The sequence below is a fragment of the Ruditapes philippinarum genome, unplaced genomic scaffold, assembly GCF_026571515.1.
Source record: "Ruditapes philippinarum isolate M1 unplaced genomic scaffold, ASM2657151v2 ctg3547_1_1_1_1, whole genome shotgun sequence".
NCBI lineage: Eukaryota > Metazoa > Mollusca > Bivalvia > Venerida > Veneridae > Ruditapes > Ruditapes philippinarum.
The window spans coordinates 59,081-76,977 of NW_026856534.1; the positions used below are offsets into that span (position 1 = coordinate 59,081).

The 17,897-nt window shown below is 29.0% G+C and overlaps 1 protein-coding gene across 1 annotated transcript in view; it reads left to right on the top strand.

Annotated features, from left to right (window-relative positions):
- Window positions 1–15,976, top strand: part of LOC132746893 (uncharacterized) — a 49,732-nt gene extending 33,756 nt beyond the window's left edge. Inside the window, exons 8-9 of the mRNA XM_060736171.1 lie at window positions 14,523–14,543; window positions 15,885–15,976. Of these exons, the coding sequence (XP_060592154.1) occupies window positions 14,523–14,543; window positions 15,885–15,976 (113 nt within the window). The remainder of the gene's footprint in view (window positions 1–14,522; window positions 14,544–15,884) is intronic.
- Window positions 15,977–17,897: the final 1,921 nt, after the last annotated feature.

Below are 17,897 nucleotides of genomic sequence, written 5' to 3' on the forward strand. Positions count from 1 at the left end.
CGTACCTGACGATAATAAGATAATTTTAAAATTAAAAATCTATTCTTATGGTTACAAAAATAGAGACCTTTTCCCAGTAACTTATTTCATAGATAAATAGACGTGTACATGTATAAATAAGCGCCACTGGGCCGTAACATATTAATTAACAGGGTGCATATGTTGTATATACAAGCGGCACTTGGCTGTGATATCATAAATCACTAGGGTGCATTTTTTAAAGTTATAACATTACATCAGATTACATCACTTTTGTTAGTTGTCAAAATATTTATGGTCCTAATTTTGTTATGGATCATCCTAGGGACTTTATTGGTCATGCCTTACTGATTTGATACTCGATCCAGAGTCCTACCAACTGGCACAGTCAAAAAATACGTAAAATTATATTTCATTTAATAACGAATTTCTGTAAACGTGTTTCACAACTTGTTTTTGTTTTGTTTTTTGTGATTTTCTTTTAATTATTTGATAAGCAGAGTACGAATTAAAAGTATCAAGCTTAAAATATTACTTAACCAGCTTAAATATATTGGTATGATGTACGATTGTTTGAGAGTGCATTTTTGCCGACACAAATAGTATACAGTCATATACATTCAAAAGAATTTTTAGTTTTTATGCCTTTACATTTTGTTTTGAAATTACATAGATTTATATTGTTGTTTTTCTCTGTCTTAGTAATGCTTCCATCAAAATGATTTTTAATAAACAGTATCTTGCTATTTATTACGCAGTCGTTTTTCGAAACTACAGAATCCTTACATTTTTGAAACTCAAAATATCATTTGGGTACTGTATATTAGCAGACACATTATCTATATCTCTGGTATTAGCAAATTAGTACGATATAACTGCCTGGTAAAATTGCCATTATTAAGAATCTAACGAAAATGGTAATCATGATCAGTTACCGAGCCATAAGGTCTACTATTAAAACAAATCGTTAACCTTATTATAGTAAACATTTTTATTCATTTCACCATCCTTTTATGTAATATCTTATTCAATAACACAAAATTTTGGCAATTTCAATCTGCCAATCTTATAAGAGAAAGGATTAAGATCTTTATATCTCTCTATTATTGTACTTAATCGTATCGGCATTGTCCTCCGTATCCCCCAATAACGTCATCCAAGCGCGACAACTTGAATACGGTCTTAAATGAAAGGGTCTATAGTGACTCCTTTTGCAGCACATTGTTAAATGTGCTACATATGTGTGAACATAATTTCAAAATAGATCTGCAAAACTTAATTGTTACTCCTTGGCTGTTACATACGAATGGCAAAACATTTGCACATATTAAACACAAGTCTAAAATTTTGTTTTAACGCGTATTTATTCTTAACAAATTGTAAAGCTATGACGTACTTTCATAGAAAAAATGAAATGATCAGATATAGCATTTATTGACATGGATACTTTTCTAGAGACTGTTCAAAACTGTTTCAAAAGGAGTCACAACAAAGGATATTGACAACAAAATTCATTATTTTATTTAAAATGCAAAATATGAAGATTATTTAGAGAAAAGGATTGAGAAGCAAAAATATAATTTAATATGATAGATAAACACAAAATTAATATGGAGGTGCAATGAATAAGTGAATTCGCATCGATAAATTGACAACTTGTTCATTGAATGCTAAGCACTGAATCAATACTTTTTGTACATATGTGAGTCTGTTTGGCTGAAATAACCAGACATCAGTATACTTTATCCGTGATATAAAACCCATATCAGTCATAGTTTAACACTTACTGTTGGAGCGATACACCATTTCTTAATTTGTCATTAACTTCCGTTTGTTCTTTAACGCATACAGTTAAAATGACACTGCATGATAATTATGACTTTGCAAAACTTTCGTTTGTGCATAAAAATAACACTCAGCAACATTTAAAACGGACGTTCAGTAGCTTTGTCGTTTTTGCTGGAAGCAACTTGACTGTATATTCTAATATATTAATTGAAATTATAATAAAAAAATGTTTATTTAATGTATCAATTCAGCGTTTCAAAAAATTAATTATTTAAACATATGTTTTAAAAATTATCAAATCGACAGACTTTCATGAAATCAATTTGATTTGACTGTATTCAATCTTGTACAATAAAAACATAACAAAATCTACCAAAGCTATAATAAAAATAATGCAAGTCTTAATTTAGGTTCTTATTTAAACATTGCTAAGCGGATTTTTATCTAAATCAAGGTAAATAACTTAAATCGTTATTTATTTCTAATGACTTATTCAAGAAGAGTTTGAAAGTCTCCTCAAAACATTTTGAATTATTCTTATTTACTTAAATGATTTCTACTTTTCTTGAACCATTTAAAATGTCACCACAATACTAATCAATCAATCAATCAGCTTAATCGAAATACGCCAAAATTATGTCCATGCACTGCTGATTTCCGTTCAGATATTTTGATTGACGTTACCTTAAGGTTAATGTTAGACCTACATGCTTCTTTTGCAACAATGTTTCTTTGTAAACTTAATAAATGAGACATCCGAGGGTCAATATGTAATGCAATATGAAATTTATTCGTGATTCTTGTGTTTGTGTAAACTATGCCATGCTTCAAAGTATCTGCTCTCAAATGGCATCACAATCATTTGCGTAGTTAACAGATAAATAAGTTTATTCACATAAAAATAATGCCTTACACGAGTAACTTCATGTTATCAGGCTGTTAAGCTATCAGTGATATGTGCTGGAATGCAAGCTTGAAACTATAGTTTGCTTTCAAGTGCAAATAATTGACAATAACAGTAGTAATTCAAATATATGCCCCTTTTTAAACCTTGCTGTTGTCTTGTTTTATCAAATACTGAGAAAAGCACAGCTTCTTTTTCAAATTTTGTTAGTGATTAGTAGGGACATTTCCGTTAGCCAGTAGATGATATCAATTGACTTTTAGATCTTTGGGTCAAAGTCAAGGTCAAAGTGATACTGTGCAATTATATTACGACAAAAATTATTCAAGTACATTTGCTTTTCACATGGTAGATCATGCAGTCGTTGTCCCAGTGACTCATGTAATGATTGCCTAATCAAGAACTAAAAATTTCCGTTCCTGCACTGTTTAGTTCTGTAAATGTGTCACTGTGGAAGCAAATTAATGAAATAGGGACAAATGCCTTATTTTCACATAGATGTGATTAATATTTTGCCTTATAATCGTCAGTTTCCTTTCCGAGAACAACTTAGTAAATATGCTAATATTTTACATTGTGAAATAGATAATTATTTGAGCTATAATTTCAAACATTGAAATTAAGGTAATTTCAAACATTGAAATTAAGGTAGAACGCGACACATTGCGAACTTTCAAGCAGCATCTTGAAAATTGGCTTGTAAAATATTGACCATTTTTCTGATTAGATATTTTTGGTTTTATTCCAATTTCAGTCAAATGCTGTAAGTTTGAATATAGAAATCAACTCCAGTTTCAATTTAAAAATGTAATTATTTTATTTGAAAAATATACAACGTTTCGACTCAAAAGTCTTCATCAGGTATACTTTGTTTACAGGAAATGACGTCAACGTCATATGACGTCAAGGACAACGACGTCAAAATGTAATACATTTATTTGGCGTATAAATGTTATATGTAGGATCTTTATAAAAGATACAAAACACTGGTGAAGATAATGTAAAAAGCAATGTAAAATAAGAAAACCAGCATAAACTACATATTGACATGAAATTAGTTTTAAGTCATATTAAGCAAAAAATAGAAAATACAATTTTTATAAAAAAAAAATATTACAATGAAGAATTATAATCTACAAAATTAATAAAGTATTTTGGAATTCATGCCATCAGGAATAATTGTACCTAGCTTATACATCCATGAAGTTTCTTTTAATAATCTTTGCCAATTATTCTTTACTTTATCAATTGGCATAAATGAAAAATCTTTGATAGAATGCCCTTCAGAATTAAAATGTTCAGATACATTGGTAATAGTGTCAGGAATGTGTTTAATATCAAATTTGTGACTATTCATTTTTTTGACTACATTTTTGCTGAGTTTGACCAACATACTGTTTTTTACATTTTTTACAAGTTATAAGATAAATGACATCTGAAGATATACATGAAAAATCACGTTTTATAGCAAGTTCTTTAGGTATAGTAGTACTTGAAAAATTATTAGATTCAACAATATTATTACAAGGAGTACAATGAGGTCGACAACATTTAGATACTGAACCAACCATGAATTTGGCATTTAAATAAGTATGAACTAAATTGTCTTGTAAATTTCTCGGTCTCTTATAAGCAACAATTGGTTTGTATTTGTATAATTTACGTACACTTTCATTTGGAGAAAATTTCAATAGGTTCCCATATTGGTTAATTATTTTACCTATATTAGGTAAAGATGGATTATATGTACACACAAAGGGGATAATATTTTCACGTTCTTCTGATTTGTCTTTTAATTTTAATGTATCCTCCCTCGATAAAGTTGATGCTCTGGTAATTGTGTCTGTAATGATATTTTCCGGATAGTTTCTGGCACGGAAATAACCTCGTAGTTTGTCACAGTCTTTTGTAATATATGTTGTTATTTGATGTAATTTGTCTGTATCGTTTAGTCTGGCTAAATGGAATACCTTTCTTACATGACAAAGGATGAAGAAAATTCAATATATTGATGGGCATCTGTTATTTTTTCATGGACACTAGTTTCAATTTCACAGTTAACTTTCTTTTCCAAATTTACGTCTAGAAATGTTGCATTTGTTTTTGAGTAGTTATAAGTAAATTTAATAGTGTTGTGATAGTTGTTAATTTCATTAAAATATGTAATAAGCTCCTCTTCACTGTGGTCCCAAATGAAAAAAATATCATCAAGAAATCGCAGCCATATTGAGGGTTTTCTTTCGAATGTATTTAAAAATTCAATTTCAAATTTTCCCATAAATAATGAAGCATAAGATGGTGCCATTTTAGTTCCCATAGCTGTTCCTAAATTTTGTATATAGTTATCATCACCAAACTGGAAGTTGTTTTTTGTAAGCACTATTTCAATAAGATGTAAAATGTCTTTAACTGAATGTTATTGTCCTGTTCTCTGATTAAGGTAGTACTGACATGCTTTGATTCCATCATTATGAGGTATATTACTGTATAAAGAAGATACATCCATTGTTACTAAGAATGATTCTGTTGAAATATTTGTTATGTTTTGTATTTTTCTGATAAAATCTGTAGTATCCTTGACAAATGAGGGTAATGGTTCCATGTGTGGTTTGAGTATATTATCGACATACGATGATATGTTTTCAGTTAATGAACCGCATCCAGATACTATTGGTCTTCCAGGGTAACCGAGTGGTAGATCAGAATTGAATTGTTAATGGATTTTATGTAGAATATAAAAAGCTGGAACTCTATTGTCACTATCAGGAACCAAAGATTCTTTAATAGAGTAACTTATATTATCCATTTGATAAATTTCCTCATAGATTTCTTTTTTAAATTGTTCAGTTGGATTATTTTCAAGTTTCTTATAATATTGGTCGTTTTCAAGCTGTCAGTGAACTTCTCTAATGTAGTCAGTACGGTTCATAACACCAATAACCGAACTTTTATCAGCTTTTTTTATAATGATATTTTCATCTTTTTGTAGGGTTTGCAAGGCTTTTAATCTTCTGATGATAAATTTGTTTTATAACTACTGTGTTTACTGTTTGACAGAATTTCATTTGTTATTGCTTCAATATAAAAAAATCAAGATTGGAATCTCTGCCAGAAGGGGGAATAAAAGTAGAGTTGTTTTTCTTCTTACTGTTAATGTCATAATTATTGGTAGTATTGTTTTCATTTCCCTCACTATTTTCCTCTTTTGCTGCAAAATATTCATTCAATCTGAGTTTTCTTGTAAATTAAAAAACATCTTGTTTAAGTTGAATTCTATTATGGGGTTTTGGTGTTGGGCAGAATTTTAAACCTTTACCAAGTAATCGATATCCAGTCAAATGCTGTAGAATTTAAGACATTTTGTTCGCATATGTCGTTGTGTTACCTGTAACAAATGCCAAGGATACGCAACGACGTTATATTCAAAAACGGGCTTTGATGGTCATTTTTGCCGTCTTGTGCAAAAATTGGCTGAAACTATTGGAATAAATTTAACGTTATCTACTCAGATATATGGTCAACCGTTTACATGCTAATTTTCAAGACGCTACTCCTCGAAAGTTTGCAAAGTGTCATGTTCTACATCAAGGAAGGACAATCCTAATGAATGACAGTATATAAATAACACATGGGTTTGTGGGTAACAGTAAAAATATCATCCCGAGGAAAATACTGTTACCCGAGGCGTAGCCGAGGGTAACAGTATTTATACGATGGATGATATTTTTACTGTTACCCACAAACCCATGTGTTATTTATTTTATTACCCCAAAAAAATAGATCTACTGTGATGATCTGAATTTGGCAACTAAATCTAACTGTAACAAAAATAAGCCAAGAGAAGCAATAACTAAACTGTCCTTACCTTGCAAGTTTTAAGTGCACTGTAGGCCTACTTGAGAAGCTGTTTTTCTTTTATTCTTTAGGCAAGTGATGCTATCTACCAGTCATAAACATAAAATAAGCTGTGTTTTATTCAGAAAGCAAAACACTTACCCATTTATAAGGTTATGATCTGTGAAATCTGATCCTTCTGCATCCAGAATATTCTTCGCATGGTTTTTGACAAAGTGCATTTAGAAAATAACGATGATATCCTACAGATGTATGTCCACAAACTCTATCTGTAACGTTTCACTGGTTAAAATTGTTAAATTATCCTTTGTTGCATGCTTTAATTGTCTGCATGTTCCAGTTTGACAAAAAATTATTTACATTACAATTACTTCCGTTGAAAACGGATGTTTCCTGTTGACTATTCATCAAAAAGATATTTAATACGCGAAAGGGACTCTAGGTTGCAAAGAACTAAATTTTATCAGAGTAATAGTTACTTCGGCGATGCCCTATCGTCAAAAATAAGAATGAATCGAGAAAAAAATGGCGGCCATTTCATTTCATTTTATTTAGAAAATAGACCACGTGACCAGATTTTATACTGTTAAAAATACTGTTACCTATGTAACAGTACAAAATTCGTAGTCACGTGGTACACTTGCATTAACAGTAAGAATAACTCCCAGAGGCCTATGGGAAATTAGCATTACGAAAAAAGTGAGGGGTAATAATATAAAATTTGTGACTATTGTTGATAAATTGATATTGATTTTATTTCAGATTGGACATTAATTAACAGAACGTTAAGCCATAAGACTGAATTATATTTTTTGTTAAACTATGTCACTTTTATTTTTAGCTGTTTGTTACATTTGTATAAGCTAAGAATAAAGAAACATGCATATAATACTAAGTAAAGAATGTTTTTGTTATGCTGAATTAGATATAGAAAGTGTAATTGCAAGTTTATAGTTATCATTCGAAGTCACGTAATATTTTTGTCATTCGTAATAGGTCTAAAATGTCCCATTTGGTATATTTTACTGAAAAAAACCCAAACGAATTTTAAATTGACGTTTTCTTTATATTATATAGTTTATGTGTTGTATATATATATTTTTGTTGCATATTTGATGATCACTTATTAAATGGCAGGTGTTATGGTGATATTAAAGGGGAATATACGTGTTATTCTAACGACGGAGTTAGTGTTGTAGATTATATGATTATTTCAACAAATGTTTTTCAGTATGTTAAATATTTTAAAGTTTTAGATAAAGACAATTCAGACCATTTTCCTATCTGTTGTAATTAAGAATTTAAGACAAAAATACCTGTACAAGATACACTTTATCAAACAAACACGTGTACTAATATTAATATGATAAACTTCCGCTGGAAAAATAATTATAATGAAATTTTCGTGAATAGTTTACGAAACATTTTACATGAGAAAAATGATACATTAATACAAAAGCTTAACGAAAACAATAATGAGTATATAAATTTATTAACTTAGATTGATCATGAAACTGGCGAATGTATGAGAATGAAGTTTAAATTTAGCTCTAATCAACCTGCATGGTGGGATGATGAATATTTTAGATTGAAGAAACGAAAGTATCTATTATTACGTCATTTTCGTAGCACAAATACACAAATTGATTTGATATTATATAAAACTAGTCGTTATGAATTTAAAATATGCTGAGATAAAAAAAATTCGAATACCAAAGTAAAAATAGATATAACTTAGTGAACAGCACTGATGCCATTTCTTTTTGGAAACAATTGAAATCAGCCAAACCACAAAATAATATAACAAGCAATAGCTTTTCTTCTAAAGAATGGTATGATTATTTCAATAAACTATTGTATGACGCAAACGCGGTAAAAGTGCCGTCACACGTGAATAACGAACATGTATCTTCTGATGAAAGTGCGAATTCGCTAAATTTACCTTTTACATTATGTGAAATTGAATCAGTTATTTCTAAACTTGTAAATAATAAAAGTTCTGGATTCGACGGGATTCCATCTGAATTTTTAAAATATTCATGCCAGGAAATCGGGGAACATTTGTTACTGCTGTTTAACACAATTCTAACAACAGGAAATTTTCCAAATACTTGGGGTCAAAGTATTATATATCCAGTTTACAAGTCTGGGTCGTCTTCCTTACCGAACAATTATCGGGGCATTTCTATCACAAATACAATGTATAAAATATTTTCTGGCGTTGTTAATAAAAGGTTATATAATTGGGCTGAAGAAAATAATAAAATAGACGAATGTCAGTCAGGTTTCATCATATTTTCTGTTTACAAGCCATGACACAAAAATACTTGTCTAAAAAATGTGGTCGTTTTTATTGTTTATATGTCGATTTCCGAAAAGCTTTTGATAAAATTGACCATTCAAAATTATTTGATTCACTACAGAAAATAGGCATTCATGGTAATTTTTTACGGGTTTTAAAATGTATGTATTCCGAGTGAAAACACAAAATGGTTTAACTAATTTTTTTCCCGTGTAACATAGGAACAAGACAGGGAGATGAATCTAGTTTGACTATTTTTATTCTTTTTATCAATGAGTTGTCTATCTTACTTATACAAAACTGTGGCACAGGAATATTTATTATTAATGATATACCTGATATATTATGTCTTATGTTTGCCGATGATGTAGCAAACTGTGCAAATGAGACTGTATCCAAATTACAACCACAACTAAATGTAATTGACACTTTTTGTTATAATACTGGAATGGAAATCAATCTTGATAAAACAGAAGTAATTGTTTTCCGTAATGGTGGTCCTTTACTTAATTATGAGAAATCGTATTTCCGAGGTAAAAGCTTAAATATAACATCTATGTATAAGTATATGGGACTCATTTTCACTCCTTAATTATCATGGACTCACGCTAAGGAAAAAATGGCATCTCAAGACCGAAAGGCAATTATATCGTTAAAATATTATCAGAAACCTTTCGGTCATTTTCAAATAATGAATTGTTTAAAATTTTTGACCAAATGATTAAACCAATTTTATGCTATGGATCACAAATATAGGGTTTTGAATATAGCCAAACTATTGAATATGTGCATAACGATTTTTGTCGAAAACATTTATCTGTTAAAAAATCTACAAATACAGCTATGGTTTTAGGGGAATGTGGTAGATTGCCCTTAAGTATTTCGTACATGACAAACTGCACACGATATTTTGTAAACTTCTGACCATGCCTTCGTCTAGATATCCTAAACAGTGTTAATTAATGTTGAAGTCACTAGACGATGTAGGTCGAATATGTTGGGTTACCAAAGTTACACATGTACTGTTTAGATATGGTTTTGGTTTTGTCTGGATATCTCAAGAAATTGGTGACACGAATATGTTCCTTAAACTTTTCAAACAAAGACTTATTGATTGTTGTACTCAACAATGGTATGAAAATATAACGAATTCTAGTAGATGTTTTCACTATAATAAATTTAAATCACTTTTTAATGTTGAACGATATACCAATTAAACATAAAAAGGCGTTTTGTAATTTTCGTTGCTCCAACCATAAATTAGCTATAGAAATAGGCAGACATAATAATATGACCCAAGGGAAGAACATTTGTGTACAACTTGTAATGATAGTATAGATTGTGAATTCCACGCTTTCTTTATATGTAAAAAATACAAACAAATCCGTGATATGTATTTATTCAATTGGTATTTGGCGGAAAAGAACTACATGATTTTTATGTATTAATAGGTACACGTGATATAATCACATTAAGGAAGCTTATGTTTTATGTATATGTTTTAATGGATAACATAAACAACTTGTCTTTTTCGCATTAATAAACATTGTTAAGGTGACGCAACCATATTACAATATTGTTGTATGTATGCTATGTATTTTGGGCTGGAGGCCTTTGAACACAAATAAAATAATTTGAATCTTTGAATATTTTTAATCTTTGTATTGTCGTATTATCAGTAACAGAGATAACTAGATCTACTGGGAATTTATAAACAGAATATTCAAAAGGATTATTATTGTTGTTCACAGAAAAAAATGGTTTTAAAAGCTTCTTAAATATTATTTAATGATTCCCGATATTACTTATACCCTTGCATTATTTTTCACTTCAGATCTATTCTTTTAAAGTTAGTATCGTTTGTGACTTATTATAAGTAAACTAGAATAAAAAAACCTGGCAGAAGTCATCGCCTTGTTTACCTGGGTGCGCTTTGTCTTTTAAAATTTGTCATTATATCACGTGCATTTTTTCTACAAAATATCTTCTTTTATATTATTGTTTTCCGAGATAAGTGCATTTTTTTTATAAAAGCAGAGAATTTAATAGTAAAAACATTGGTAATGATATGCCATATAATAGTATTCAGTGTATTAGGGTATAAATTTTACCATTTAATGAATGTAACGCGTTTTCTTATAGTTAATTGTCGGTGTGATTGTGTAAGTCTTTTTGCAATATCATTATGAAAGCTGCTGTCTCAATTGACCAGAAGCTAACACCAGATCATTTGCACGAAACAAAAGTAGTTAAACATGTATTCATTAGAAAAGCGTTTTAAATGATTAAAAAGTAATGATTGCTTTTATAAATACTTGTCCACAATTAGTTTAATTTATTGACAAGGGTATATCAACAACTCATTGCAACGTAAAAACACAATTTGCCTAGCACAGGTTAATAAATGCATGTATTAACGCGACTGATTCATTGAATGTTAAGCCAATCATTCTACGCTCATGAGAATTTGTTTGCTATAAAGCTTCGCCTGAAATTACTATCATAATTATGTAATGAACATGAAATGAAAGCTATATCGCTCACAGTAAACCAGTCATAAATAGTGCTTAATAGCTTTTCTAATATTTATATATTAGTAAATTGATGTCTTCTTTAAAGCACATTATTAATTCGTTTCAATTATAAGAATTTTATTAACATTTTTTTGTAAAAGTTCTAACATCACATTTCCAGTTGTTATACGTACTATTTATTTCATCAATTTCTTTATCTTTCCTTATCTATATTGGGTAAATTTGTTTATATTAATATCTCGATAAAGTAAAATTTCAACCTTTCAGTTATTTTCACATTATTATCCTTCATTTATATTGACTAATAGTTTTCGTCTTTCCCCTGCGGAGGAGTGAAAAAACGAACCAGGATACAATCGCATAATAGAACATGCCATAAAGATGACTTTGCAAGTCGAGCTATTAAAAAAGTTAATTATATTAGCGTGTTGATTGACATATGCCTAAAACGAGTGCATTTTCCGTTATTTATAAAATATTCGAACACTGTATTAAATTTATTGCCCTAATGAATGTTTGGTTAATTTGTACAATTCCCCATCCTTGTATAGGTAATAATAACCCCAGTCTATCTCATGAACATATGCTTTTCTTTGGTTTTGTCTCTTTTTTATATCAAAAATATACGTAGTTTACGAACGGTTAAGTCTTTATAAAAGAGTGTACACAATGTAATAATAAAAGGTAAGATTTAGTGTAACATTTAGTTATTTAAGCGTTCTTTAACAAATACAGGACTCTGAAAAAGAAACCTACATATTATTCTTAGTAAGGGTAACAACTGTACACCACAGAACAGAAATGGTATAATCAGTGACATTATGCTCTTCTTTTCATTGTCACGTGGAGCTAATTGAATGTTATATTTCAAAATATATTTCAAAAGACTGACTGTTATAACGGTGAAATTAGCACCAGTTGATAAAAAAAATGTTAAGCATGAAATCTGTCTAGGTAAATACTGCTCCACCCTTTTTTAAATTAAACAGTTACATGTTAATTCCGGCAGATATTTTAGCGATTCTCTCGTGCCACGGTAGCTATTTATCATTCATGCGACTTAAATAATAAAATCAAAAAGAGTAATTGCAAATTATTTTGGCATAATGTCACATAATTTCATTTTCAAAATGCATGTTATCATCCAGTGATATGATTGAAAAAGTATTATGTAAAAATTTCACATATTTTAACCATATCTATAGCTACTATTATATAAGACACAACCTGATACAACTTAAACGACCATTATAAATTCATAATTTTGCAATGACAGTTAGTCATTATTTTTATTTAATTTTATTCTTTGAAAGTTTGTATTGTTTGTAATGGTGACTATTTATCATAATTATACTATGTTATGGAATTCATTTTTTATGCTCCCCGAAGGGAAATCATATAGTCGCCGCCTTGTCTGTCTGTCCGTAGCTGTTCTATAAAATTAGAAACATTCTCCTGTCGCGAAGTTTCTAATTTCTGTAGAACAGCACGGATGAACACTAACATATACTTAAAATACTAACTATAGAGAGTAATGCGGATTAAGTCCTACGTGTACAGCGGCCAAGAATATGTGTCGGGCGTAGTTTGGTGGTGCAATCATGTATATATACATAAACTAAATCTTAATTGATGTCAATGCATTTGGTTTTATATATTGTTTTAGAGGAGTATATATGTTCATAAGTTTTTATTTTAATCTTCTACCTTTTTAGGGTGATCCTTGCAAGTGGCCATGAAATGGCAGTTATTACCTTTACTATATCTTAAAACATTATAGATTATAAGGTAATAGTCATTTCAGCTATGAAGACAGATTAAGCAGTAACATTTTACCTTCATTCATTGACATTTAAAGAGGACCATCACTATTCTCGATATTATTGGGTGTACTTGATTTCAGTTCCGAGTGTACCCATCGTAATAATACAAGATAAGATTAAGTAATACATTTTGGTGTAACATTTACTTATTTTAGCGTTCTTTAATAAATACAGGACTCTGAAAAAGAAACCTACATATTATTCTAAGTAAGGGTTACAACTTTACACCACAGAGCAGAAATGGTATAATCAGTGGCATTATGCTCTTATTTTCATTGTCACGTGGAGCTATATGAATGTTATATTTCAAAAAGACTGACTGTTATAACGGTGAATTAGCAACAGTAGATAAAAAAATGTTAAGCATGAAATCTGTCTAGGTAAATACTGCTCCACCCTTTTTTAAATTAAACAGTTACAGGTTAATTCCGGCAGATATTAGCCGGAAATCTGCAGTTTTTATATCATTTTGTTGCTGTCATTGCTTCCGAGGAATCTCCCTTTTTTCCTTGTTTATCCTTTGAATTTTTGGGTAAATAGTTATGAAAAGTTTATGCATTACTTTTACCAAAGTGTTTTCTTTCCAATCTTTTAAACAAAAGAAGCAAATAATTTAAAAGAATCAACACAATATTCTAAAGTTTCCTTTATTGAATCATATTATTGTTACAACAACTTTATTACTCTCAACAAGAACAAAATCAACTTGATATATCACATCATAAGTTTCAGATACATTATAAGGTTCAAAATTGCTTAACAGTTTTGATGAAATTAAAGATATATTATCCAATCATGCAACATAATGCATTTTTCTTGCATAGGTTTGCTCTTTAACGCATATATCTACTTTATAATAAAATGAGAATATCATTACTTACGAAAACAAAATAGTTAAATATTGAATTTGTATGAAATGCACATGTTTTACTTATTCGCCGAAATAATACATGCAAAAATAGCAAAACTTGCTATTTTCAAAATATTCAGCAGAAATGAATAATAAATAATACTATTATTGTCAAAATGATAATTAAACACAAACTTAATATGGATATGCTTTGAAATAGTGAAAACGCAGCAATAAATTGACAAATGATTCATAGAATGTTTTATCGGCGTTTAACAGCTGAATGTTTGACAAAATCATCTTTTCTATCTATTATACAATTTGAAAAATAATATTTGGACAGTTACACTGGTTAAATATTACATTGAAGTTAATACTTTGAAAATAAAGAAAAACAATCATAATACATATGAGTTACTTTACTTAAATTTCATTTTCATCTGCTAACAATTATTTATATTATTTATTTCATTTTTATTTATTTCAGAATTTGAGTATGGCGGAATTGGTAAGAATAAACTATATTTTTGTGGAAGCATAAATTTTTTCTAAGTGTTCTTAGAATTTCTGCCTGGTAGAAATTGTGTTTAATCATGAAGGATTGCTATCAAGCTAATTATGAGAAAGGAGAACAAAGTTGATGATGATCACAATACGAAAAGACGCAAAAATGAAATGCAAGACAACGTTTGTTAAAGCCGAAGTTCACTGGCTATTTCTTTTTGGCTTGAAACAACATTGCCGTATAATCTTTATTATTTAATGTAACAATACAGCGTTTCAAAAGATCCAAAATATTAGCATATATACAATCTTTAAAACAATCATAACAATTAAAAAATACGTACTATATTTTAACTGGTAAGAAATGTTGCTTTTTCCAATTTTTCCCATAAACACCCTCAATCAATTCTACACTTTAAAATGTTGATGAAGATGTTGCACATTAACATTATCGTTGATCAGCAGACTAAATAAAACGAAGTTTGCAGTCTTCATATTATTTTTTTGCTTTCATTGCTTCCGAGGAATCTCCCTTTTTTCTAGATTTATTCTTTGAATTTTTGGATAAATAATTATGAAAAGTTTATGCATTACTTTTACCAAAGTGTTTTCTTTCCAGTCTTTTAAACAAGTTAAGCAAAGAATTTTAAAGAAACAACACAATATTCTACATTTTCCTTTATTGAATCATATTATTATAACAACAACTTTATTACACTCAACAAGAACAAAATCGACTTGAAATACCACTTTAGATCATAAGTATCAGATACATAACAAGGTTTAAAATTGCTTAACAGTTTTGATGAAGTTAAAGATATATTATCCAATCAGACAATTTTCTTGCATACTTTTTCTCTTTAACGCATATATCTACTTTATAATAAAATGAGAATATCACTACTTACGAAAACAAAATAGTTAAATTTTGAATTTGTATGAAATGCACATTTTTTACTTAATCGCTGAAATAATACACGCAAAAATCAAAATATTCAGCAGAAATGAATAATTAATAATAATATTATTTTCAAAATGATAATTAAACACAAACTTAATATGGATATGCTTTGAATTAGTGAAAACACAGCAATAAATTGACAAATGATTTATAGAATGTTTCATCGGCGTTTAACAGCTGAATGTTTGAAGAAATCATCTTTTCTATCAATTATACAATTTGAAAAATAATATTTGGACAGTTACACTGGTTAAATATTACATTGAAGTTAGTACCTTGAAATAAAGAAAAACAATCATAATACATATGAGTTACTTTACTTAAATTTCATTTTCATCTGCTAACAATTATTTATATTATTTATTTTATTTTTATTTATTTCAGAATTGAAGCATTGCACAATTGGTAAGAATAAACTATATTTTTGTGGAAGCATAAATTTTTTTCTAAGTGTTCTTAGAAATTGTGCCTGGTAGAAATTGTGTTCAATCATAAAGGATTGCTATCAAGCTAATTATGAGAAAGGAGAACAAAGATGATGATGATCACAATAGGAAAAGACGCAGAAATGTAATGCAAGACAACGTTTGTTAAAGCCGAAGTTCACTGGCTATTTCGTTTCGGCTTGAAACAACATTACCGTATAATCTTTATTATTTAATGTAACAATACAGCGTTTCAAAAGATCCAAAATATTAACATAAATACAATCATTAAAACAATCATAACAATAAAAAATACGTACTAGATTTCAACTGGTAAGAAATGTTGCTTTTTCATATTTTTCCCATAAACAGATTCAATCAATTATACACTTTAGAATTGTGTTGTTTTCACTGCTTCTGAAGGATCCACCCTTTCCTACATGTTAATGCTTCAAAAGCAAGTGGCATGTGTCGTTTGACAAATGTAAAAAGTTTCCCGCATTCATTTCAGTGTCTTCATATTGATTCCAGCATATTTAGTGTTGGAAATTGGATACCGATTAAATTTGTCCTAGGGGTCATAAGATTTGTTGCACTTTAATATTATCTCTTATAAACAGACTCAATTCAACGAAGTCTGCAGTTTTCATAATATTTTGTTGCTTTCATTGCTTCTGAGGGATGTCCCTTTTTTACAGGTTTATCCTTTGAATGTTTGGGTAAATAATTATGAAAAGTTTATGCATTACTTTTACCAAAGTGTTCTCTTACATGTCTTTTAAACAAACGAAGCAAAAAATTTATAAGAAACAACACAATATTCTAAATTTTCCTTTCTTCATGTTCTTGATTCAAAATATTATTACAACAACTTTATTACACTCAACAAGAACAAAAGTGACTTGAAATGCCGTTTTAGATTATAAGTATCAGATACATAACAAGGTTTAAAATTGCTTAACAGTTTTGTGGAAATTAAAGATATATTATCCAATCATGCAACATAATGCATTTTTTCTTGCATAGTTTTTCTCTTTAACGCATATATCTACTTTATAATAAAATGAGAATATCACTACTTACGAAAACAAAATAGTTAAATGTTGAATTTGTATGAAATGCACATGTTTTATTCATTCGCCGAAATAATACATGCAAAAATAGCAACAAAATATTCAGCAGAAATGAATTATAAGTATTATTACATTATTTTCAAAATGATAAATTAACACAAACTTAATATGGACACGCATTGAATTAGTGAAAACGCAGCAATAAATTGCCATATGATTCATAGAATGTTAAGCAATAAAGTTTTATGCATTTGGGAGTTTGTTCTTAAACGATATTTTTTGGTTAGAATATCGTTTCATTACTTACAAAACTAAAATAGCTAAATATTGCACTGCTATGATTATTATGACTTTTCAAAACTTTCGTCGGTGCTTAACAGCTGAATGTTTGCCAAAATCATCTTTTCTATCTATTATACAGTTGGCAAAATAATATTTGGACAGTGACAGTGGTTAAATATTACCTTGAATTAATACTTTGAAAACAGGAAAGAAAAATCATTATATATTACAGTTACTATATTTAATTTTCATGTTCATCAGCTTACAAATATATATTATTTATTTCATTTTTATTTATTTCAGAAAAGATGATTTCTTTATATAGTAAGTAATAAACTATATTTTTGTACTAGCATAAAGTTTTCTCTAAGTGTTCTTTCAATCGCGGCTTTGTAGAATTTGGGTTTTACCATGAATGTTTGCTATCAAGTTAATTATGAGGAAGGGAGAACAAAGTTGACATCACAATAACAAAAGACGCAGAAATATAATGCAAGGCAACGTTTATTAAAGCCGATTATTTGGCTATTTCGTTTCTGGCTTGAAACAAATTTACCGTATAAGCTTTATTATTTAAAGTAACAATACAGCGTATCTAAAGATCCTAAATATAAACA